Here is a 24,456-nt window from a genome sequence, read left to right on the forward strand (position 1 = left end):
GACTGTTTCAACTCCGGAAACAGTGACCAAAATCAACCAAATTGTATGTCTATTGCCGAGGCTGTAAACGCTGATTAAGAAGATTAAGAAACGGTTATAAAAAATTTATAAGAGGAATTACACAAGTCAAAAGTCTGTGCGAAGTTGGTGCCAAAAATTCTGACTTCTGACCAAAAGCTCTTGCGTTAACGGGTCTGCTCAGATTTCCTTGAAAGGTTAGAAAGGTAAAAAAAGATCTGCTTTGAAAGTGACCCGATTTGAGTGGTTAGAAGCGGTAAAGCAAAAAACGGCAGAGCTTCTAAAGGCACTCAACAAAGAAGACTTCCAGCACTGCTTCGATCAATAGAAAAAACGAATGGAAAGGAGTGTGGCGAGGGGGAGGGAAGTATATTGAAGGAAAGCATTCGAATGTAGAATAATTTTATAATAAAACAATTTTTTGTAACCAGTCTCGTTATTTAATAGCAAGACCTCGTATAAAGTTTGAATTGATTTGCCAATTTCAACCAGATTTCTTCAAATGTCAAGTCAACTTCGAAAACTTCCTTGGCTAAGAGTTATATAGAGCACCTTGTATCAATGGACGGCCATGAAATTTATGTTTTATTTTTCAATAAATCTCCGTATAAAATATACTCTATATATTAGAAAAAAATATAAAAATCTAATGGCATTCCCTTCAGCCTTTCTATCCGACCGATTTTCCTAATTTTTTTATGAATACACAATATTTTTGCCTAGATTTGTTATCAAGAATCCAAAGTTACTCAACTTATATCCTCCTAAAGTTATACTTAAGCACACTAGCGGTGTCTGAAGGGGGATTGGGGGTACTGTGTTAAATCCAGAGCTGCATCAATTTAGGAATGCAAGTTATATCTTTAGCCTTGACTGGGATTGCTCAAATGTTACTTCCTCTTGTCCGTATAGTTCACAGTCGATTCAAATGACCACTCAATTTACATGAGCATTCGGTATCTGGTTTGAGGGTTAATACTAAAGAAGCCACTTTAATTCGTTCCACTAAGTTGATCATCTGGGATGAGGAATCTATGCCCAACAAGCATTGTTTAATGTAATTGCCTATTAATGGGTAACGAACTATCATTCGGGGAAGGAAGAGATTACCGGCAAGTGTTGCCAGTTGTACCTCATGTATCTAGCGCTGCTATAGTGCAGAGCTCAATTAAATTTTCAACTCAATGGCCACTTTTCAAACTCACCAAAAATATTAGAGCGAGCGCAGATGAATGCGAGTTTGCAAACTTCCTACTGGAATTATCAATGGTCAATACCTACTACTACAATTCCCTACTGAATTCAGTCTTACGACGACTACTTTACCATTCCATGAGCTGACTTTAAAGGAAGGGGTTGTTGAAATACTCTTAAAGAATTTGAGTCCAATGAAAGTATTATTGAATTACATGCGACTAATTGTCAGAAAAAATGTTTGACAATAGTTTGGCTTTAGAGATCATTACTGGTATAAATGTTGGATGAGTATAATACAGTCATTGCTGCGCAGCAGCACGGGTCCACTAGTTTATTTGAAAATGAACGATAGCATATTCGCTATGAACCAGTAGGTAAGCCTCAATATAAAATGTTAAATCAATAGCGAAGAATTTCTGGAATAAAATATTAAGCAATATTTCTTTCAGAGTAAAATATCTGGTTCTGATTCATTGAATTTATATTTTTAATTAAAATAGCTGAGGTGAGTGGGTATGCTTACCTTCAGTCTCTGAAGACGATAACTTGGTTATCGCGCGTCAGACAGTGAAATTGTGAGTGTTGGGGTGTAGTGGTAGTGTAAACAGTGTGTTCAGTAGGTATGTAATATCCACAGAGAATAGAGAATATTTACAATTCAATATCAATTCAAATAACCATCATCTTTCTTAGAAAGGTTATGCCCGTTGTACATTATTTTTGTTAATAATTACATTTCTGTTTGTATAATCTTGTGACATATAGCTATTAGTTCTATAAAAATGGACAATAAAAAGCGCTATTGATCAATTAAATTATACTCCTGGGAAATTAAATAAGCTTCTAAAACTTGAACTAGGAGAAGACTCATCTAAATATAAAGTCGTTTGAAACAACTGATCCGAAGAAAAGTGCAATCCTTGTATTCACATAAAAAATTGAATGACCTTTTAGTCGACATCAATGGAGGAGAACCTTTGCCATTCATTAAAAGAGACAAATTACTTGTTAAATATCAAAACAATGAAAATAGTAGACAAACGGGGCAGATTATAAAAGTATAAATGATATCATAAAAATCTTGTAGTTTGACTATTGCGATTACCACCATATTACTGTGAACTTATCGCTTCAAACTAATCTGGATATTAATGGAGGCATTCACTCTTCTAATTGTATTCAACTATTGTGTACATCTTTAAGACGTGTAATGGAACAAAAAATTCTGAAAACTTAATGTACTAATAGGGGATACAATAAAATAAATTCTCACTTCTTTGATAAGTAAGGCCACTGATGATTATTACCTTTAAACTGTAACTGTCCTCATCTAGTATCTAGTATACCATTTGTATAATGTGGGTACTTGATAGTAACAATTTACTGTTTTTATATCAAAGTAATTTCATGTTCTCCATCAATGGGGTATAGAATTATTTACATTTACATTTGTTACTGTTATTCATATGCGGTTTTTCGGGGTGATCATATTATAATCTAGTGGAAATTCAGATAAGAAATTATCACAATATACTTTTTTCTGCTTCACAATCCTGTATATAGTCTGTTGACATAAAACTGTGGATGCTCATATACACAACTAATAGAGAAATTTAACAGAAAACTTATGATATACCTATACAGGTATATCATTATTTTTCCAGAAAAATAATGTTATTTCAAATCGATCACCATGTATATTCTTCGCTTTTGGAAATCCTTCAGATATACTTATTATTTTTCATCTACTATTCCCTACACCTAAATGCCATAATTTCGGAGTTATAGTTACATTTGCCTTATCTCCCACGAAGTTAAAATAATACATTTAGGTGGCTATGTTTCCAACAATAACAAATTTGACGTTTCAATAAATTATTATTGTTGAAGTTTATTGAAAGTCACAATGGATCGTTTATCTGAAAAAGAACTAATTGATATTTTAATGATATTAGGATATGGTGATAGGCGTAGTCAACAAGAAACGTGTAATATCTTTAATAATTTATATCCTAACCGAAATCCCATAACAAGATCTACTGTGAGTAAATTAGTAAAAAAGTTTAACGAAACTGGTTCAATGAAAGATTCATTCAAATCAGGGCGCAGAAAACAAATCTTTAGATGTTTGTGTCCTGTTAAAAGACGATCCGCACTTCAGTACTACACAAATATCCAGGGAACTTGATATTTCACAAACATTCGTAATGAAAATTTTACGTGATAATAACTTCCATCTATACAAAGTAACGTAACTCGGTATAATTGTAGATACTGGTCACGTAACAATCCTCGTTGGATATGTGAATCCCACGCTTAATATACTGAAAAACTGAATGTATGGATTTGGTCCCTTTTTCAGAGATGGAAACTTGAATGATCAGGCGTATTTAAATTTATCGGAAAATAGTATTATACCTGAGTTGGCTCCGATATGTCCAAGTAAGTATTTTCAATTTCCTTTAAAAAAAATTTCATTATTAGAAATTTTTGGACAATAACAATAACCCAAACGGCAATATTTGGCTACAAGATGACGCCCCATCTCACTATGCGTTTGTATGTGTGTGTGTACAAAATATGTAAGATGATTTATTTGTGATAAGTTCATTATTTTTTCGGAAAAGTGGAAGATCTGAAAACAATGTAGATACCACCATGATACCGGCCGTGTGACAAGACCCTTGTAGCCGTTTCCGAGATAATTGAGGCGTTCCATATATAAAACTCACTCTGTATAATACCTTAATATTACATATTAGACGAAATTTCGTTCTCTCGATCCATCATCTAATTAGATATATGTGTAGTAGAACCCATGAATGTTTTCAATTACATCTTAAAGTTCTTGATGGGAATTTCTGCTGTTGTCCCTTAGAGATGTATTACAACACTCTTTCATTGATTAGTTCTTAAATAAAAAATTCAAATTTGCTGAATCTGGATATCTGGGTGACCAATCTATCGACAGACTACCACGACTTATCTATCGGGTGGAAATCGTTGGATCGGTCAGTCGTTATCTCACTGCACTTGGACATTAAACTGAACAAATAACTGAATATATATTCAATTGCTCATTGATTCGTAATCAGCTGCCCACAAATCCTCATTTGAAAAGTTGTGCGCATTAATATTTTTCTCAAGAAAAAAACAAAGTACCAATTTCTGTATTCAATATCTCAAACTTTACATTGATTCTTTGGAAATACTAACGTTATTTATAGACTTCCGGCATGCGTTTTTCCAATCACATTTGCTGTAGTTCCATTTATCCTGTTTTCAATCATATAATTATTCATGGCTTATAGGATTTTTTTCAATGAAATTATACCATAACCATGTCCATTAATTTTAATTAAAGCTTGATTTCTCTATTCTATGAAATAATTATTTCATGCCACCAACTAATAATTGAAAGTAATAATACAATAAAATTAATTTCAGTTCAGTTGATCACGTGGTTGCTTCGATTGAAATAAATCATTACTTGTTTTCCTAATGATACGACCCTGGGAAGAAACTATCAAAAATGTGATTTCGAACTATCTGAACTCTCATGTCCTCAACTGAAAACTGACTAGTTAGTGTTGAGGAAACTTATTTATATAGACAATAAATAACAGATTTAGTTCACTAGGGCTTTTTATGGTATAATAAAATGCTTCTATAAAAAGAAGAGTTCAGTAAAAAAGTGGAAACCGGAAGAGAAGCACTGTAGTGGTAACGGATAACTCCAAAATATTTCTCTGAAACTTTGATACTACTGGATTATATTTTGCTTAGATTATTCGATTTAACCAAAAACAATCTACATCATCCTCTGATTTCTGTACAGGATTCTGTCGCACTCGAAAGCGCTTGATGAGATTAAACCTAGCACAAACTAACTAGTGTAGATAGTAAAGAGTTTGGCATCTTCATCAATTGGAATCGTAGCGACCAAACAGCCTAAAAACCGTACATATATTGTACAATGGCCGCAAAAACATTACACAAATCATAACTAAACTTGAGGCTGTAGTGTAGCTCTTAATTAAATAAATCTATCCCACACTTCCATGAGAGAACAAGGCTTTTTTCGAAAACTATGATTGAACTATGATCGAACTATGATCGAGCTATGATCGAACTATGACCGAACTATGATCGAACTATGATCGAACTATGATCGTACTATGATCGAACTATGATCGAACTATGAACGAACTATGATTTAAATGTTTGCAAACTAACCCGAATCACGTTCATTGCTGTTCGGAGTTGATCGAGTTTATCAGGTTGTAGTCATAATATGATATGATCCATTCTACCCTGGTAAGCCGGTGGATAAATGCGGATTGATTCATTTGTTTTGGGTTTTTTGAACTAACCAAAATTGTTCATTTCCCTTCATGGTCTACTATTAATTCTCAACAGCGTTATTGATAGGTTACTGATGTTAACGGCTTTCGTACTTTCCGTCATTTCAGCATAAAAATCTCTTATTAGTATTAAAATTTAGTGCAAAATCCGGATGAGGAGGTAAATCGTTGATGAGTGCTCAATAAAAATTACTAACTATCTAGAATCTATTATACATAAATATTATGGAAGAATTGACGTACAAAAAAGTAATAAAAAATCAGAGGTTCGTAGATCATGTTTCAGGGCTAGGATTAGAATCCGCGGGCTGTAGTTTCCAAAAAGTCCTACAGTTATACAGAATAATAAAAAAGCTGGAGTACCAAAAAAGAAATAAATTGGGCATATATGGTAGAACATAAGTGTATACCAGATCTTTCAGTTGTGTGGATATGATGGAAAGCAGATGCAGATTATTTAATTAACATAACGTTTCATTGATCCTACAGAGTTAATTCATGAAATTGAAGTTGCTTATAACGAAGTGCGACAAGCAAACATCGACTATCTCTTATATTCAATTCCTAAACGTCCACAGAAGGGAATTAAGCTACGAGGTCCTCAATAAAGATTTATGAATAATTCTTTCTCGATGTACCATTGCTGAGTCCCTAAGTATAGCTCATGTCAGTCTTTTAAACATTCAATCAAAGCATATGTTACTGCTGTGTCAATGTTAGATATAGCAATATGATAAAAATACAAATATTTAGTGTAGATTACCACTAAGGAACAAACTAAAAGTTGAGCTGATTCTAATAGCGAACAATTCTTTACTAGCGATTCTCTAGTACAGCATTTTCCAAAGTATGGGCTACAGCCCGATACCGGATCGTATAAAAATTCATGAGGGTCGTGACAAGAATTGTAAAAACAAAAAATTGTAACATTTTGCCATTTAATTCAAATTTTCCAAAACATTTTGAAGTACTTCAAGAGTCTTCCATTAAATAGTAAACTTTTTTCGAATTATTCAAGAAAATAGGGAGTGAGTTCTTGTGTATTATAATTCAGAGTCAGAACACCCACCATCAAAATAAAATTGATAATGATAAATGTCACGCTTTCGGGTACGACATATTTGCTACATTTAATGAATTGAAATTAGCAAGGCTTTGGTTTAAGTACGTTTAAAGTATTAGAGAAAGTCTCTTAAATAATTAAAAAAATGAACTCCGAGGAAACAATGCCCCCCAAAGAAAATTTCATATCAAACATCACGTGAATCTTCAAGCACTATTTTTTAAAAACTAACTTCCGGGTATTCCTTCAAATAATAAGTGGATTAAAGATCCTTTATCTATCGATATTGAGAAAGAAAAATGGCTAATCAGTTTTACATAAGGAACTAGAATTGTTTGTATTCGTATATCGTACAATGAGATAATAATGAAGGAAGTACTCCTTTTTCCCTGAATATGAAGCTATAGGCGAAGGAACAAGAAAAAATACTGCAACGAAACTTATCAAATTCTCAAATCTAAAGGACGGTAGAAGATAAGGGAAGTGAGACAATTGAATTAAGTGAAAAGAGAGGCGATTTATCGGAATAAACCCGCAACACCGACGAATGGGAAATTGGAAATATGGTGATTTACTTTACACTAATAGAGAAGTCATCTAGGAAGTAGCTTTTGAAAAGGTCATAGTAGGCCATAGCTAATAGTCGATGAGAGTGAGTAATACAATTTTATCTTTTTTTTTGTCAAAAAGAGTTTCCTGATTCTATAGTAACAACCACATGTCGCGTATAAGAACATTTTTTTTGATTTTATACATATTTTTTTTGTTTCAATTATTATTATTAATTTTCTAAATATTTTTTCTTTAAATTGCACCAATAAGTGGAATATATGTTTGGTCACGACTTTCATGAAAGCCTTATTAAGTTTCTCACGTATTACAAAGCTCGGAAACACATAAGAGTTAGTACACTTTCGTTTTTAATTTTGTCCCACTACAAAAACTCAAAGTTCTATTCATTGGAGAGTAAATAAAGTAGGAATTGAAAATTTGATAACTTTACATCCTCTGAGTTTCGTCCGCTATATAGAATATTTTGAGCGACGTTAAACTTATTTTGAGGGAAACAATTTTAATATGATTTTCATCTAAATTACATCAACCTTCTAGCGGCGACGGTCTCAACCTCTTAATTCTTGGATAACAAGGGGGAATTAACTCATACTTTATTATGAAGATCATTTAATTATCAAACCGGAGCTATTTCCTTCACATAACTCACTATTTTTGGCAATTGACGGGAACTCTGGTGAAAACCATATACAAGTATAAAAAATACTAATAGATGGTACAGGATGATCATTGGATTGAGGTTAGAAAGATAGAAGACTCTATCGCCATATCAAAGAAAACCCATTTGCCATATACTAAAGAATTATGCAATCATAAGCCTTCGACATGTTGGTTAGCGCGTTTGATCAATTTGGATCGAATGAACATTTCTAAAGTCTTATTGACGCAGACTAAGCAAATGAGTAAGATCTTTGCGTCGAATCATAACTGTGAATGAAATCTGTATTCGCCATTACAATCCTTAAATAGAGGAACAGTCAAGATAGTGGATGCAAAGAGCCAACGAGTTCCGAAAAAGGCAAAGTCAGTTTCATCAATAGTAAAAGTGACGGCGACCGTTTTTTGGGACAGTCATGGGACTGTGTTCACCAACTATCTCAAAAAAGGTGAAAAATAACAGGGAAAGTAGTCGACGGCATTTGAATAACAGGAAAGTATGTGATTTTTCAACAGGACAACGCATCATTTTACACCTTGTTGATTTGCTATGGCTAAAATTAACAATTTGCACTTCGAATTGGTTAACCATCCAACGTATTCACCAGATATAGCACCTAGCGGCTTCTCCTAACTATAAGGCTTCACTTAAAGGGAGAAGTTTTTATTAGACTAGGACGTTATCACATACGTAAACGTCTATTTTGAGGAGAAAGACAACAACTATTACTTGCAAGGGTTAAAAAGGTTAGACTATTGCTAGAAAAAAAAATGTATACAATAAGAAATAAATATTATTATGGGAAAAAATGTATGTATTACATAAATAAACTTTTTGTAGTTGTAAAAATTATATCGCTAAAAAAGGGCCAGATTTAACATTTTCTTTAAAATATTTTACATTCATCATTCCAGTTACTGTTTCGTGTAACCAAAAATTTTTAATGCGAAATTAATTTCACATGTTAAAAAATATGCGTTTATATTTATTTAAAGTATTCACACTACTACAAAATATTCTCTAAGCTTGTGAGGAATTTTTTCAATGTCAATAGGTTAACATTGAAATATTAAGCTTCAATAGATATTTATTCAAATTGTATTTTTGTTAAAACTTTCGCTTTCAACGATATAACCTCAATTTTGCAAGCCTTAAATTTTATTAACTTACTATTATCTATCCCTTTAATACTTAGCTCTAATCTCATCGTGAGTGAAGCAATACTTTTTTCCCTAATAGGACGGCAATTCTTACGAGTAAAAAAATTAATTTACTCACGAGTTTCATTCAAAAATGTTTCTACGACCGTGGCCTTGAAAAAATTCAATTTTTATTTTGTAATAGTAATATTGAAAGTACAACTGTGAGAATTGTTAATTTGAAGTGAAAAAGAAGTTACATCCCTATTGGTACTCGAATTGGCAAACTTTTCGATTATTTACTGATGTCTACGTCGTTATTTACCATTAGGGTGACTTCCAGTTTTGAATAAGTCGTCCAAAGTGTTGAGGACCTCCATATTTTGGATTTAGTTTCAAAGTAAGCTAGGAACACTCGTTCTATGAAACTGTTTTTGTCTTTTTTAGGAACGCTACCCCATAAATGAATTATATTCCTTCAAATACTGTTCCCTGGATTTCTCAGGGAGAAGAGTCGCTGCAGATGCCTATTCAACAACATTTTCTGGTGTGCAATTTCTTGAACCAATATCAAGAAATAAAAGTGTGACAGTTTATCGGAGAAACGAATTGACATCAGAAGGAAAGCGTTCACATCTCACCATTTTAATAAAATAATTTTATAATTGCGTTTAAAAATGACACGTAACGGCAATTTTTTTAACCCAAAAGCGTGAAAAAATGAGCCGCCACGGTACTTTTTTTCATGTTTTTTTACCGATTCAGAATATACGTTCTATATGAATGCAAATGAATGATACAAAACGTGAATAATAAAACTGATGTAGAAAAATACATTTTAATTCTATTTTTTAATCTTTTTCTATATTTCTTTTTCACATCAATTTCAAAATCTTTTAAATTCAACTTCATTCACTCTAGCCGATATGGTTAGTCACAAATCATTTTATACGTTATGTTAGTTCTAATACCTCAATATATGTATAATCCAGCTTAGAATCGAAAATTTCACTTTATTTATCGAAATTACAACAATATTAATTGATTGTTAATGATTCAACAAAATTGTCAAATACCAACTGACTGATTCATAGAATCAAAAACAATTACGAGTTTCATTAAAATATTACAATTTTACCCATTGAAAAAATGATTTCATTTTGCAAAGTAATGGTTATACATTTATAACTCATCTGCATGTGAACTAAGGTAGTTCAGAAAATTTGCAGATTCGTCTTAAAAGTATTGCTTCTACCCCAAATAAAACAGTTCTTAGTTTGTTATTCACGATAGTGGTTTGACTTTAAAATCAATTTCGAAGAACTGCATTGAATGCTCAACGAACCAATTGCACTTTTTTATTGTGTATACTGGGTGATTATTGGAGTGTATCAAATTTGAAAATCAATGTCATTCATGTGGGATATATTTCCAAAAGTTTTGAATTAAAAAACCAAATCTACATATTAAATGAATGCGTCCAATGAATACAAATGAAAATTATACTTTTTTAGATTATTTATTTCGTCGTTTGATAACAGAAAATATATAAATAATATTATTGTTGACAAAAAAATTAAAAACTCACCTCCTCTGCCCATCTTGATTGAACGTTACCAAATCACACACACCGGTAAGATTAAACAGAAGATTGATATTTTTTAATGTATTCTAACCTATTTAAATTCAAAAAAATTAAAGGACTGGTGGGTGCGCTTAATTTCGCGCAAACAGTTGAACTATGATAACGATTGCCGAGCTACTTGTAAGTACCTACGTATGTTACTCCAACCGTTTTGATTTAGTATTTTATTTCAAATGTTGTGATGCTTATTTGAGATTGTTTGTCAACTCAGCACCGTCTTCAATATATTCTTTTTTTCATTTGATTTGAAAATGGGGGATTTTTATTAATGCACAAAAGCGGATATTATTAATTTTTTACGGGGTGTTAACAATTTGCTATAGACAAAGCTTTGATTAAATTGAAAAAAGAAAATATTATATGATTATCTTCGGTCGACAAATACAATAGTTTTGATCGTTTATAATTATTCAATCATTTCTTTGGTGAATAACTCAATATACATAAGATATTACTTTTCTCATGGAAATTGATTTGCATTGTTGCGCTGTCCCATGTCAACAGAAAAATTATAAAGAGAAAGGTGCAGAGACATTATTTTTATTTCAGACTCCATTGTGTCTTCTACAATTCACTACAATTTCATATTTTAATGAAATAATTTGATAACTACTGAAAAAGTTTGAGTAAATTTGTTTAACCTTCTTTTGAATATGTTATTTATTTTTGTTTCTTGGTAGTTATTCTCTCTTCATCTATTTTCCGCTTCTTCCAGAGCCTTGTATTTATATACAGGATGAACCAATCTTATGACAAACTTTGATATATGGGTTATCAAAAGTGTATTTATCAAGAAAAATTATAATTGTATATCTTCGTTATGAATCATAACTAAGAACTCAATATTATACCCAATTTGGATTGCTTATATTTTTTTGAAACTTTTAATGTGAAGTTTTATTACGCTATACAAAGTAGTTATTTCATGTCTACCAAAAACTCACCCTATTCTTCTTAAATATATTTTATTTTTATGGAAAACAAATGCAGGTGACAATTACTGCCACTTTTAAGAAATAAAATATTTAAACGTAATTTTGCGAAGAACTGTATCCTGAGAGTTATAATGGCGTTATATCGTATCCAACAATGAAGAACCATTCATTTTAGGTGTGCATGACAGCAATTGTAAAAAATATCGGTGTGATATTGGGCTTAATTAAAAAAAATGGCGATATAGGAGCTATTGCTATAGTCAGTTTTAATCATACGATGAAATACGATAGCTGGGTGTTGAGTTACAAACCACTTTACTGCCTAATGCCTGAGTGGGTGATTCTTAAGAAACTTACGTTAATATTTTGATTCACCAGAATATGATCGTGAGGAGGCTGTTCAATTCTCACCTACCTCCACAGACTATGGTGCAGTTAATCCACGAAGACTAAGTTGTTAAGTGGTGGTGTCACAAGCAGAGATCGATCATTTCCTTTTATTAATGCCGAGACATGTAAAGGAGTGCCACGGAGTGGCTAAACACATCTTTATTTTTTGCTTATGAAAACAAACCAATATAAATGTGGAGTCAAAAAAATATTTCATATAATTGGTCTAAAATATTAGGTTTGTATAATTTTGTAGCTCAGATATTTTACGGAGTATGGTCTTATAAAGATTCAATTATTTTTGATAAAATAATGAGTTGTGCTTCCAATATCGAATGAAATATTATGATGTTTTTGATACGAATACGTAAGGTCCTGCCACTTTGTTTCTTGTAGCATCATGGCTTATGTTTAGGTTTATGTTTATTATGGCTTATGTGGCAGAATCTGTTATATTATATATATATATATATATATATATATATATATATATATATATATATATATATACTTACTTACACTTAGTGCAACAAACAACTCAACAAATAATCTTTCTAAAGCGTCTCTGAAACTTATCCATCTCCTTAACAGCCTATTATGTCCTTATTGAATCGCATCTCCGATATGCCCTTCACTTCTGGGGTTCGTGTGGTGCGATTCAATTTGAGCGAATCTTCAAACTACAGAAGAGAGCTGTTAGATATTTACTCGGAGTAAACAGCAGGGCTCACTGCAGGGACTTCTTCAAAAGATCAAAAACTCTGACTTTCCCTTCTTTATTCAACTTTTGCCTAATTGGTAAGCACGTTTCTCTAGTTTTAGAAAGGTCGCTTCCCACTATCCACTTAGAAACGCGGAATAATCGTCTTCTAAAACTGAAGGTAAACAGTTTCTGAAGACGATAACTTTTTTATCGGTGATTGTTAGTGTTTATTCATTGGGAAACTAAGGTGAACAGTATCTGAAGACTTGCCAATTTATTATTATTTCCAAAAACTCCAGGTAATTGATTTGGTTAGCTTTTTAATGTTATACGTCTACTGTTCTCTCACTCATCGATTTAGTTATAGTTGTGTAGTCTGATTTCCAAGTGTGACCATATTCAAAGATGTTAGCTTACAATATAATGCATATTTCAGTTAGCATATACGTGAATTCCGAATGCAAAGAAAAAATTGACGTTGCTTTGTTTCAATTCTTGAAAGAGTTTATTGAATGAAAACTGTCGATCTCTTCCTATGACAAACCTTTCTAGAACTTTGCAGTTATCTGTCCATTTAACTTTCATATAACTCGATATTTTTATCAGTCTACTAAATATAGTTACAGTGTCTAACCTAACAAGTTATTTATATCATCTTATGATTTTTGGAAGTATTGGAAAAAAATGCAATTAAGTATCCTTGGTATATAATTGTTTGTCTGCATTTTTTTCACTATTAAAATATTTAATTGCCATGCAACGAAACCGGATACTGTATGAAAATTAATGGATTAATTACCTTTGATTTGGCGTTGTTAGGTGTACTAATATTAGAACAAAATTCAGTATATGGGTTATTTCAAGATATATCAGAGATGTTATTTAGTATAATAGAACATATCTCCATTTTTTTGGAGTGTCATATAATTAACTACATTTTTGAAGCTTCTTAGTATGATGTGGGATCTTTCATTTTTATACTTTTTACAACTGAAGCATATTATTTATTATGATACATGAATTTTTTTAAATCTACGTTTCTACAGAGAATTTATGAAAAATATGGGAAATTTTATGACTTTAAATGTGATCATAAACGCACTTCTTGGCATATACTCATAATCCTATATAAAAACGAACATTTTGGAAAAAAATTGAAAAATTTTTTTTTATTCATTTGTTATCTCTAATAGTCAACCTTAGTACGATACCGTTTTTTTAATGGGGAAAATTTTTCAAAGTTAACTTTTAATATTGTACATTTGATCATAATAAGTGAATTTAAGAATGGTTTTGTTCACATAACTTTAATGATTATATGTGAGAATAAAAATATAACAACTTCATTTGATTATTTGGAAAAGAGTTATCAACAGTTATACGCGATTGAGTGCATTTTCATGAACATTTAAACCCCAGAAAACAATATAAGTTTCCATTTTTCTTATTTCCATAATTTTTTTCGTAAATCCGTCGTAAAAAGGAAGATTTAAAAAAAAAATTCATCGATATTGAATGATTTTTCGAATTTCTAGTGCCAAAAAATGAAGGGACTGCGAAAGTATAAAATTACCTTCAGCTATATGACGACAATTTTTGTCAATAAAATGAGCCTTCTTTTCCTATCCATCTGTTTTTGATTCGGTATTGAGATGATTTCGTGTAAAAGCATTTTTATAAACCACATATTAACCACATATAAACCACATTTGTCGCCGAATGGTAATTAGAAATTATTCTAATAAAACCGACAGACTTTTAACGACCAATTCGATATAATGGCCAACACGATCTCCTGACCTAACGCCATTCGATTTATTTTTGTAAGGATATGTCAAAAGTCTTGTATACAGATCTAAACCTCTCAACTTAGATGACTTAAAAAGACGAATCACGCCTAAGATGTTGAGTACCCTAAGAAGACAATTCTCTATCAGATTAGCAAGTTTACAAGACGTCACAGTGAGCATTATGGGTTACATAACATATAAAGTGAAACCTAATTAACAATAATAGAAAACTATACAAGTACTTTTTTTTTAGCTTTTTCTATATTTAAACTTGTGTGCTTGTTTGTCCCTCTTATTTTAGGAATTACATACTTTCAAAGTTTTTGAATAAAAAAACGCAATACCTCCAACAAAAGTAGGATATTTGGATACCTTTTCCATCAATCAATATCACTTCAAAAACTCCGTTCAAGCTTCAAGAAATCCGTTCTGTTACCAAATAATTTATCCCAATTTTTCAGAGTAAAAAACAATTGCTTTATAAGCTGAACTAACTCTGGCAGTATCTTTTGTTTGCCGGTATGGATATACTTATGTTTCTATGAATGTATATGTTACAGTAAAAGAAAGAATCCGGTACATCACTTTCATACAAACATAAAAATAAAATGTTAGTCATTACTACCAAGTATTTCAATATTCCAACAATGTATCCATATACTATTCTGTATATCCAAGCTTCCATAATGTCATTCAAATAATTTTATTATATAAACACTTATTGCTTCCGTCAATAACAAAATGATTACAATAATATCACAGTTATTTAAGAACAATACATGGTGTCAAGATTTATCGAAGCACATACTCGAAAGAAAACACTCTTCCTAAAAAATAAATGATGATGATGAATGATTTCTTCGTGACATTGTCTCTATATAGCATGGTTCATATAATTTTTCTTATCAAAGGAATATCAAGGAAAATATTTTTATTATTTAAAACAAAATGTAAAACAAACAAAATATGAAAGATAATGGCTTGAAAGGGAGTCGATGATGTTTGGCAAGTTAGACTGGATATCTTTCATTACAAGTCTTAATTTTAAATGTACTCACTCAATAAAATTTGAAAGTTATATAGATGAAAATATAGCTTGAATGTAATGATAAGGTAGAATAAATTTGATAAGTATCATTTGAACATCTTCCTTGCAATGATATGTACATTTTATATCCTATCCACTTAATCGCACCTGCAAATAACCCCATTCAACAATAAACAACACCGTAGGGTTAATAGAACCGGCCACAGGTAACTTGAGCCTTGAGCATATAAAACCAAAAAGGGGTAACAAAGAGAGTGGTCCGGGGCAACAGGAGCTACCCCAGGTATAAGTACCAATTTGATTAATCTTATAATTTTTCTATCATTGTTATTAAAACATGTGCTTTTTGAGGATATACGCATTATCCCATCCATATTGGAAACATCAATTTTTCATTGGGAAGTAGAAGGAAGACTATTCCAAACATATTGAAGCATATGTAGAGATAGGTAATATGTTTTTCAGATACCGAAAACCTACCCAGAAAAACTTGAAAAAAACAGCCATAACTGCAATTAGAAATGGTAGGAGTGTTTCGGAAGATTCTAAAGCTTTCAATATTCCCAGAATTTAACTGCAAAAGTAACTGAAACAAAACAGGGATGTTGAGCTTTCTCTATGGCACAAACCAGTATTTCAGTAGATGAATATCATTGTGCTTATGCATATGCTGTGAAAAATAATATACTTTGTCCTTTAATAAAGATTGTGCAAGTGATGATTGGCTGTGGAAGAAACCTCTCAATATTAATAAATTCAATCACAGCTTTTAGCGAGGAAGGATTCGCCACAGTTTGAGCAAAGTGTAATTTCAGTGCTCAAAATAATAACAATGCACAAAATAACACTGAAGCAACTCCAGCTCCCCAAAAAAAAACTATAAAAGGGTCAAAAATTACTTTGAGCTAGCAGCACTTTAGAGAATCATAAGAACTGATCACTGTCCTGGTCTAGCGAGTGGTCTGAATAACTATGTTACTTTGAGGAGCGTCATGGACCTGCCAAAAGAGATATAGTTCCAATTCCTCAGCTAGGCGAACCTTCCGCATACAAATCAATATTCAGATATTCAGTCATTTAACATAATGGCACCGTTACCAGGTCCATCAAAATTCAAAACTAGTGGGATTAGGATGGCAACTGCAAAAGAGCATTCTCAAAAAATTATATCCATCCCCCCCAAAAAAAACGTTCTTCAAAAAAAGAATGATAAAAAATTATCAGCTTAGCAAAAACATACAAAGCCGAGCTTTAAAAAAAGTACTTTCTCACAACGTTGTTGATGATCACAAAAAAACATCAAGTTAAGAATAGAGTGAAGTAATAAATATGAGATAATACAAAGAAATAACCTCACAAGACGAAGACAATAATGACGAATACAATGATGCGAATGGAGTTGACATAAATATTGTTTCTAAATTCAAGCGACAAAATTCAGGAGGTGATTGTTCCTATGAAATTGAGATAGGTCTTTCCTAAAATAAAATTTCCTCAGCCCACCCATTTCCGAGATATCACCCTCAAAAGGTGGTGACTAAAATCGTGTTTTTATTTATTTTTCTCAAAATTTAGTGAAGCTATAAACTTGAAATTCTGTAATTTTCGTGCTCTCACAAAGAACTTATCATACATATTTTCTCAATACTCCTGTTATATTATACGGGGATGAAGTTAGCAACCCTTACTTTATTTCATACCAAAACTTTTTTCAAGATGAAGTTTTATACAATAAAATTATAATTTAAAATCCTAGTTTTATTTAAAAATATTGTATATTCTATTTTTTTCCTAAAACCAATAGCTACAGAGAAAAAAAAAACACCAACAAACAGTAAAGAAGTAAAATGTGAAACGATTCATGATAAATTGTTGGGAAATAAATTCAAGAATAAAAAATATTTCAAATAAAACAATGATTTTTAGTTATTTCATAAGAATTCATCTCAAAAAAATTTTTATATGAAATAAAGTAAGGGCTGCTAATTTCACTCCCTTATAATGTTACAAGCACATTAAAAAAGTACATATTATTAGTCCTTTGTGAGAGTATGGAAATTACAGAGGTTTCTATCGTATTCTATTCTATACCGTATTCGTTTCTATACCATATTATATCTAAATTTTAGAAAAAGAAATAAAAACTTAATTTCAAAGATGATATATCGGAAAGGAGTGGGCTGAATTTTGTCGCATGACATTATAAACACCCTATTTGTTAAGTGTGTGGGGAATTCGGTAAAACAGGGTAAGTATGGTTGAGGCGTGATTCGTAGACTCATACTGAAAAAAATATACCTATTATTGTAATTAGAAAACCTTTTCCCATTCTAAGGGTGATAGTATGTTACTAGCTAAAATATGTTCACCTTTGAATGAAGTTTTAAGTATAAAATGGCCAACTTTAGTGACTCCCCTAATTTTGAAGAAAAAAATGTCTCTCGGTATCCTTTAAAAATGAGATATTCAAAGAATTTTTGAATAAAGTGTGACCATTCATTCAGAAACTGAACACATCAACAGTAATCGTTAAAGTTACAACCAGTTTAAAGATTTTAAACAATTTTAACTATGTGGGTTCGTTAATTACCAACACTGGGAAATGCGAAAGCGAAATACGCCGTCGTCTGACTATGGCACCGACTACCAGCTTAAATAAAATATGGAAAGACAAATCTATCACGAAAACAACGAAACTCCCTCTTGTTGAAGATCTTATCTTCCCTATTGCAACATACGCAGCGGAAACATGAACTTTAAACCAAACAGATAAAAACCGAATTGGTCCACATACAAGGCTGCTAACCAGAATAAACCGCATGTATCTGCAGTACCTGGTTCATATAGGTAAAAGATCAGGAACAATGGAGAAGGGAGAATAGAAGGCAAACGCCCAAGAGGCAGATCTGCAACTAGATGGGTAGACCAAACAAAAGATTTTACAGGATAGGCAGGCATGGAAACAACTGCTGAAACAAATATGAATGGTGTCACTTCATCCTTTGGAGGATAATGGAAAGAGGAAGAGGAGGAGGATTTTATTGGAAAAATATAAAATTTGGATTCAATAAAATAGAACTCTCAAGCAAATTTTGCTCATCTATAAAGGAGCGATGTTAATACAACAATCCCATGAATTTGTACTATCATCAGAAAATGATATACTTCTCAAACACTGATGATAATTTAGAGAATTTAGTAAATTTATATCATTATCCTTGCCAAGGTCATATTACGGCTTTTAGATTTTTTTATCGATATTAAACGATAATCCTTATCAAGACCTTGAGGTTTAACTATTACCTTTGGAAGTCGTGGAATGGAAAATGAACCGAAAGTAAATTAGTATTCTAAAAAATATTCACTTCCAAAAGACTATATGGTTATTATGCTCTAGTTAAAACTTATGAAGTAGTACTTAGCCGCCTACGGTCCTTAGACAGTATATTAATAGAACTTTATTGCTAAAAATTATACGCAAAAGTTTCATATGAAGCTGAAGCATTAGATGTAATGATTTTATCGCAAAGTATTCCAATGACGACCTATTATTTTAGTCATATATGATGAAACAAATAAATTTCTTAAAAACATTGAAACGCGCTTTTATAGTTAAGCAATGTATTGTACGCGACATTTGTGTTTTAAAATTAACCCTGCTTTCGAAACAATACGGATAGCAAATTATAGCGATTAATTTTGGAAAGATAGAAATTCAATATTACAGAGAATATCATTGCAATGATGTTCACTGATCCATTTCATTTCAATGTCACATAATCAATGAAGTAATAATAAAAAAGCAAAAATTCTCAAGAAACGTAGTCATTTTTACTATTTTCACAAATGAATGATCCACCATTGAACGTGAATATTCAAAATTAAGACGTATTCATCCCATATTCATAATTTATTTACAATATCGGATTGATAATAATAAAAATGCCAGTGAAAAACGGAGTGCATTATACTAGTAGGAAAACAATTACGAAAGAAAATATTTTAATAGAAATAAGGAATCAGAAACGAAATCTAAAAATAAATATAAACTTCCAATCATGAATATTACAATTCACATTTGCAACTACGTGATATGACATTTTAATCTTCGTAATCACCATCACCATCCATAATAAAGTCTTCAAACACATCATTTGTTTCATTTAATGATATTGGTACCAGAAAAGTAGAACGACTTTTCCTATTTAACTAAGTAATTCAAGTGATCAAGCTATCCTAGATATAAATTATCTTGGATTTGCATCCATATCTATTTAAAAAATTAAGTCCTTTACTCAAATCCTTTGCTCACTATATAAAAATATTCTATGTGAGCCTCCTTGGTCGCATGGACACACCAGACGGTAGTTTATTTTATCCCACACATTTCGTGGCGTGATTTCGTTATTGAACAACTCACAGACCCATGATTTCAGCTTTTCTAAATGTTTTTTTTATAGTACAGATGTGACCGGATAGAAAAAAATCAGCGATGTAGATATTCACTCCTTTCCTAGATTTTCCTTAATTTCGAAAGAAGATAGATGCCAACACAAGAAAAAGAAATTCAATACTCGTTAATCACATGATGATATACGTAAAAATCCAAAGAAACCAAAATAATTTATGGATGAAAAAGGAATAAAGAATATCGTTGGACTATTATTGCACATGTTTGCAACTTGGTTTCTTCGATCCCATATTTCAGATATTCTGAATCATCTAAACCTGTAAGTGGATACTTAAGTGGAGCTTTAACGTGGTAATTTGAATTGTACTATCAATGTTCAATTGAGGAAAAATGGGGTAAGATGAAGTAGCCAGGTAAGATAGAGATTCAACCAAAATAGGTAATGCAGTGTCAATAGAAAATTTATTATGCCGCCATCTGACGGTATTTAGCAGTGTCACAAAAAGTGTGTTAAGAGAGGTGCATGATTCCATTTTGTAAGTATGTTTTCTTTAAATTTTAGTGCTTTTATCTAACTATTGACGTAAATAAATTACTGTTTATTATATAAATGCTGTATAAGATGCATGAGATATTTTTTATTATTGTTTGTTTATCTTACTCTAAACTAGTTGCTTAATTTCAGTTTGCTTCTTCTATATTCATGCAACAAAATTCAAGAGGGGATTGCTCTTATGAAATTGAGATGGGACCTTCTATAACAAAATTTCGTCGGCTCACCCCTTTCTGGTGGACCTCGAAAGGTGAATAAAATTGAGTTTTTATTTTTTTTTTAATTTCAGTAAAGTAATTTCACTAAATTTCGTAATCTTCGTGCACTCGTAAAGGACTAGCTACGGGTAGTTTTTCAATATTCCTGTTACATTATATGGGGTTGAAATTAGCAACCCTTACTATATTTCACATCATATTTTTTCCAGATGATTTTTTATGAAATACAATTATAACTTAAAACCCTTGTTTCATTGGAAAATATTTTTATGATGAAATTCTTTTCCCAAAACTAATAGCTGCAAAATAGAAAAATAGACACCATAATTTATAAACTATTCAATAAATTGAGTGGAAAACTGTTAGAAGTAAAATGTAATCCGATGCATAATAAATGCTGAAAATAACCACCTCTACTTTGTTTCTAATTATAAAGTTTTCATTCATTTCCAAGAAGTTGATGTAAAAAAAAACATGAAAACGGCGCAATTCTTAAATAATCAATTTCCAGTCCATGGATACGTAAATCTCGGAAATATATGAAAGTTAGTACACTATGGTGTTTAATTTTGCCACAATCCCACTATGAAAACGGTCGTAAACTAGCTGGCAAAGACTTCGTTCCAATTTACCCATATATATATATATATATATATATATATATATATACAGGGTATGTCTAAATCAAGAACATGTACATATCCTGGAGCCGACGTCGCATTAGACCACATCCCTTGCATCAGAAATAAAAATAAAGATTAGTAATATGAAAATACCAAAAGCAGAATCAAAGATAGAATATAATATAAATAAAAGAAATATCTAGAATATATAGAAAACAGACCTTATTCTAACATGACACGTAGCAACAAACAGGAAAAAGAAAACTGAGACCAATATATTTGTAACCTGTTTGCAGATGAAAGACTTCAATTAGAAAATAACATGCAACATGATTTGACTGGGATTTCAATTACAACATAAGATAATACTAGAGCAATAAATAGCTCAAAAGATAAGAAAACGGTTAGGCCAGATCAAGTGCTTGTTGAACTGCTCAAGAAAAAACTTCCCAAGCAAATGACTTACATCTCTTTTCATCCCACTGCCAAAAAAAACAACGTAACAAGATGCAAATATCACAGATTAATTAGTTTGATGAGTCAGAAAATATTTCTGATAAGTATTCACTACAGAATTTCTATGAAATGAGAATTTAGATTTAGAAGATGTCTCGGTACGAGAGAGGCACTAGTTACAACCCAAGTACTGGTTAAGAACTGTTACGACCAGAGGAAATATGTAATTACGTGTTTTATAGATTACGAAGAAGCTTTTAATAGAGTGCAACACCATAAGCTTGTCCAAATTAGGGTTAGCAGCTGATGGCTTTGCAAAGGCATTAGCGCTTGGCGAATGGTTAAATTCCAGGTTAGAATGAAGAATAACCTAACTTATTGAACAATCTATATAGTCCTGTCACAATACTTTGTGGAAAATCGTGATTTTAAAATAAATGATTCCTTTGCTATCACCCTGTATATGTATTACTGAATTAGTTGACAATATTCATTCAAGTAACTGATAATTCTTCTATTTCTTTACTTCACAAGCTTTCTTAGTCATTTTCATACTATTATTTATTGGTTCCTTTTTTCGCTCGTAGAAATAACAACAATTTCGTTAAGGATAGAAAGTTTCGGACTCAATTGCGGATGTTGATGCTCAAATATTGTGATAAATAATCAAATGTATTGAGAACTCAAATGAGAGACAATCCCTTACTAATAAATCGAAGTAACTATTTGTGAGTTTGAAAGATTATATATTATGTAATCACTTCCACAAGTGTATGTGAAATATATTCCAAACAATCCCAAGTCACATCTGATAAAACATGTTTAGAGGTTATGCAATACGCTTAATTTGTAATCAATACTTGATTTTCAGTAGTCTTACAATATTTACAGATGTTGAGATAAGTCGATTACTTTTATATCATAATACAATAATACTTTGTACTTGAATAAATTGAATCACGTTTTCTCAGGTATTCCTTGATAATAATACAAAAGTTAATTTATCCGTCTATTCAGATTGATAAAAAGAATATTTGAATACAAAGTAATCTTTTATACTATGTGTATTCGATTATGATTAAAAATGAGCGTTTATATGGTACATAAAATGATTTATTTCATAAATCCTTAAAGCAGAGGACTAAATAATCTCCATGAATACCCTTGATTTAATAATAACAATCAGGGGTGTAGATGAAATGAATAGCGCCTCTTTCAGCGAAGTGCATCGTGGCCATACTGACTGTTTGCTCCAATGACCAGAGGCTTCCTAACCTATAGTAGTAGTCTGAGTAAGGACTTATTGCAATAAACTAATTTACAAGACCGGAAATTTCCTTTTCCTCAGTTTATGTGAAACACAGACACGATCCTCAATGACTTATAAGAAATGAACTAATCGAAATGGCAGTTTTGGAACTATCCATCCTAGTAGATAAGGAAGTTTCTACAATGTTGCTTAAGTACATAACAGAGACCACATATCCATCCCACTAATCCAAGATCCTTGATAGTGAGAAGATAGTCCAAGACGTTACGTGCTTTTGGGCATCTAACATAGTGCGGCCCAGAGCACGCATTTCCGTGGAGGTTATCGATGCGACTCCCTCGTGGTCTGTCAGCAAAAGCGACCTCATGACATCTCATGTAAAACTAGTCCAGTAAAGAATTTAAAAACTCATGTCTGTCTCTTTAGCATCCTCCTCACTCCCACTTTTGGTAAGTCTATCTGCCTTAGAATTGCGTTACTGTCCAGGTATCTAGCAGAGGTTTACATCAGTGTCACTAATCCAGGAGAGTACCTCGCTACAGCACAATACTTTTGATGTTGTCGTTTTTGATACTATTGTTTTCAGGCTGCCAAGCTAACTGTGGAAATTGTAGTGTTTTTTATGGATTCGCCACCTTCTCTTAATAGTCTGACAACCTTCTCTAGTGCGAGAATTTCAGCTTGAAGGATATAGCATCTAATTTTCAGTCTGTACGACTTCTGGATGACCAGTTCATTTGAAAACACAATAATTCCTGTTCCATTTTTTGTTACCGAGCCATCTGAGAAGATTGAGATTTTATTAACCTCTAGTTGAATTATCCATTCCATAATTTTCTTATAGGACTGGTAATTTTTATCAGAGAATACAGTCAATATATATACGTTCTCCTCCTTTTCTAGCCATTTCCCGCAGACTAGTTGTATGTAAATAGTTTTTTGGTCTCCAAGAGTTATGTTCTCTCAATTGAAGAGCGCTTGTTATGAAAAATTCTATAGACTGCAGCCTTAGGATTGCTTCTAATGCTGCTTGTGCAGTACTTATTATGGCTGCATTGTTTTCCAGGATTGCTATCCTCCACACATTCGTAAGTTTTTTGTTTGTTTCTTTGTTGATAGATTACCACCACACTACTGAACAATAAATTATGATAGGCCTTATAATTGCGGTATACAACCAATATATTATTACCTTTGTATGTAGTCTCCATTCTTCACCAACCAAATTCATAAATATCACAGAGGATGAAACCCCTTTCCGCATTCTCTCGAAGCGAGAAACGCTAAGGAACTTCAGAGCACTACACCTGGGAGCATATGAAATAGAAGACGAGGATCTCTACCCATCCCACATTCTAGAATTTTTAAAAGGAGTGGGAATCATGGATAAGCTGTAAACATG

At 31.9% G+C, this 24,456-nt stretch overlaps 1 protein-coding gene across 1 annotated transcript in view; it reads right to left on the reverse strand.

The window, feature by feature from the left end:
* The window catches only part of LOC130449469 (aquaporin AQPAe.a), a 58,069-nt gene extending 47,021 nt beyond the window's left edge, over positions 1 to 11,048 (reverse strand). The window contains exon 1 of the mRNA XM_056787309.1: positions 10,601 to 11,048. Within this exon, the coding sequence (XP_056643287.1) occupies positions 10,601 to 10,613 (13 nt within the window). The 5' untranslated portion in view covers positions 10,614 to 11,048. The remainder of the gene's footprint in view (positions 1 to 10,600) is intronic.
* Between the last annotated feature and the right edge of the window lie 13,408 nt (positions 11,049 to 24,456).

The sequence above is a fragment of the Diorhabda sublineata genome, chromosome 10 (genome assembly GCF_026230105.1).
Source record: "Diorhabda sublineata isolate icDioSubl1.1 chromosome 10, icDioSubl1.1, whole genome shotgun sequence".
NCBI lineage: Eukaryota > Metazoa > Arthropoda > Insecta > Coleoptera > Chrysomelidae > Diorhabda > Diorhabda sublineata.